Genomic DNA, 2,902 nt, shown 5'->3' on the forward strand with positions numbered 1-2,902 from the left:
TGTCAAAATGAGAAACTATTCTAAAAACTAATTTAAAATTTTGATGCAACATTTTAATTTTTTCGATCATTCTTTTTGTGGCATATCACTCTTATACAGTAGGATCTTCTTACTTTAAACAGCTTGTATTTTATTCTTTATATTTTTTGCGATCAATTAACCAGTCATCTACATATTTACCAAACCTTGTGAAAATTATGCCGATTAAAAATTTTAACTTAAAATTGGCGATCGAAACGGTCTGCAGGTGGCGTAGAGAAGAACTCTTTTCCTATGGTAACACTTCACATGCTTTCCCCATTAGCGTGTGGAAAGTCATAGAGGAAGGAAGTACGTTAGTTTCTTTCTTGATTTTCATATAGATTAAAATCTTTTAACTTGAAAAACTATATGGAACTGAAAACTACATTAAACATAGTTCTAAAGAAAAGTATCACGGAAATTTTAGAAAATATTTTCATTGAGTAAAAAGGAAAAATATTAAAAAAAAAGGGAAAATATCGTAGTACATTCCTATATAACTGAAAAGAGGAGGAGTGGGAAGGGAGAAGGGCTAAAGGCATGAAACCGGTCTCTCCCCAGATGGCGTATTCGAGTGTTGCTCTCGCGAATACTTTTTTCAGTACTTTTCTATTTGACTGACACAGGCAACTAAGTCGCCAACCCAAAATCACCGGGGGTAAGCAAATTTAAATGTTTTCTGTCTGCTATTCTTTTCGCATGAGCATGAATATCTGATCGGCGAGTTTTCAACGGGCAAAAATGTTTCAAAAATCAGATTCTTATTATCAGCGGAAAATCAAAGCACCGAAGAGATAATACCTTTGCATGTTGTTTCCGATTATTCGTATACGGGTCAAAGCAGTCGCATTAAATGTGAATAATATAGGTTGCCAAACAACCTTTGGCGTCAGAATATCCTTGGTTCCGTATTTCAATATCAGAGAGCAAATTTGTCGGTTTGCCATGATAGCAAAAACGCCGGCTGCTAAAGCAATTTTTATTTTTAAAGAGGAATTCTCTTTATCCTATTCACTATTATTTAACTCCGACCATAACTGAATAAAGCGTGAGTTTTTGTTTTGAATTATTTAAAATCATTCCAAAACAAAAACACGACAAAACGATTGAAGAAAGATTTCTATTTCCTTACTGTATTAACTTTCTTTTGACTTAAACAAATTTGATTTTTTTGTATTACGATTATAAAGATGGCGACTTATTTTGGTGAAATTCAGGAACTTGTATCTCGAGCTACTGACTTCGATGATTTGGATGATCAACCAACTTACAATTTAACAGCCGAAACTTCCAAAAATTACAGTGCTAATTTCAAATGCGACTCTTTAATATTTTGTATTGGTGACATAGCGAAATGGTTTTCTAGCTGCTATCTTATTTCCGATAATGCTCAACATATATTGAATGTTAATTATAGCTCTGAATCCATTAAAGATAATTCATTATTGTATGGAGGAAATACTAAAACTAATAATAAAGCATCTGCGGCATCTCTGTATTACGTAAAGCCAGATGTTGCTGTCTGTGAAATTCCCTTCAATGTACCTGAAACAATTTATACTGAATTGCTTCAACTTATTCTTCAACATGTGCAATGTTCCAATGCTATTGTGTTAGCTTCAGCTCCATCTGCAACTTTAAAAGGAGATTCTGTGTCAAATTCGGATGAATGTAATCTTATGTGCTTGACTACTTCTGCTTTTGATCCACCTGAAAATTTTAATTTACCTAGAATTCCGTCTCCAAATTTTGTAAGTGGTATTCCTGCAGCTGTTTTGACTGAATTTGAAATTCAAAAGAAACCGGCAATTTGTGTTGTAAGCTACATTGAATCAAATATTATAGACTATGCCAGTGTTCAAAGTTTTGAAAATGTAGCTTCGTTGGTTCCCGTCCGAAAGATTATGAATAAAGATTGTAAACAAAAGTTATTAAACTATATCAACAAACATTCTTACTCGAATTTATACATTTAAATATTTGTGATTAATTTTGTGATACTATCAAAAAATTTCTTTATTGATTAAACTGCATCAACTATAACATACCCCATACTGATAACTTTTTAAACGCCATGTGCAACTTTAAAAAGATACCCTCTGTTTTGACAAAATTTTAAATTCATAAAAAACAATGAGTTTATGATGTGAGCTACATTAAATCAAATGTGTGATTTGAAAATATAACTTCATGGCATGCCATAAAAAGAAATTATACTCCAATTCTAACCATAAACATGTTACATTTTTTATTATTTAATAATCTGTTATGATCTAAAAATTAAGTATGGCATTACTTTATTTATGATTGTATAATTAAATCTAGTAATTGCTGCTTACTTTGCTTTATTTTATCATTTCTTCGTATGATGTATTTACTTTTTTCATAAATAAAGAAACTTGTTTTTACAATGAAAAGAGCTGTTTTGTTAAGGTAATACTTAAACTAGAATTTTTAAGCAGGTTGAATGACTCAGAATTGTTATGGTTTGAGTGTAAATGGCTAAAATCAATTTTCTCTTATGACAGGGATATTTCCTTATCGTGATCTGTTGCGTCAACTACAATTGCTAAGGTGCCAAGTAGATTTTAAACTTGCAATTTTTTTTAAAAAAACATGTAGATGTTTGCCTGGGGTGGCTAGGAGTTATACTTTTCTAGTTAGTCCCTTTCTGTGATGTTTTTTTTTTTTTTAGTTTCTGTCAGGCCTCTACCTGGAAGATACCAAGACTTGGCGATTATTCTGCCACAGATCAGGATACGGAAATCTCCCCAAGGTAATACTTAAATTTGAATTTTTAAACAGGTTGATTAACTCAAAATTGTTACGGTTTAAGTATAAATGGCTATAATCAATTTCCTGTTATAACCTTACTCAATAA

General features: G+C 31.5%; 1 protein-coding gene across 1 annotated transcript; it reads left to right on the forward strand.

The window, feature by feature from the left end:
• The first annotated feature begins 869 nt into the window (after positions 1-869).
• Positions 870-2,438, forward strand: LOC107439344 (proteasome assembly chaperone 1-like). Its single transcript, XM_016051909.3, has one exon. The coding sequence runs from the start codon at positions 1,212-1,214 to the stop codon at positions 1,995-1,997; it is 786 nt and encodes a 261-aa protein (XP_015907395.2). The 5' UTR covers positions 870-1,211; the 3' UTR covers positions 1,998-2,438.
• The last annotated feature ends 464 nt before the right edge of the window (positions 2,439-2,902 follow it).

The sequence above is a fragment of the Parasteatoda tepidariorum genome, chromosome 10 (assembly GCF_043381705.1).
Source record: "Parasteatoda tepidariorum isolate YZ-2023 chromosome 10, CAS_Ptep_4.0, whole genome shotgun sequence".
NCBI lineage: Eukaryota > Metazoa > Arthropoda > Arachnida > Araneae > Theridiidae > Parasteatoda > Parasteatoda tepidariorum.

What these genes read in the sequence shown, in the direction of transcription:
- LOC107439344 (XM_016051909.3), top strand. Translation starts at nt 1,212, where the DNA reads ATGGCGACTTATTTTGGTGAAATTCAGGAACTTGTATCTCGAGCTACT.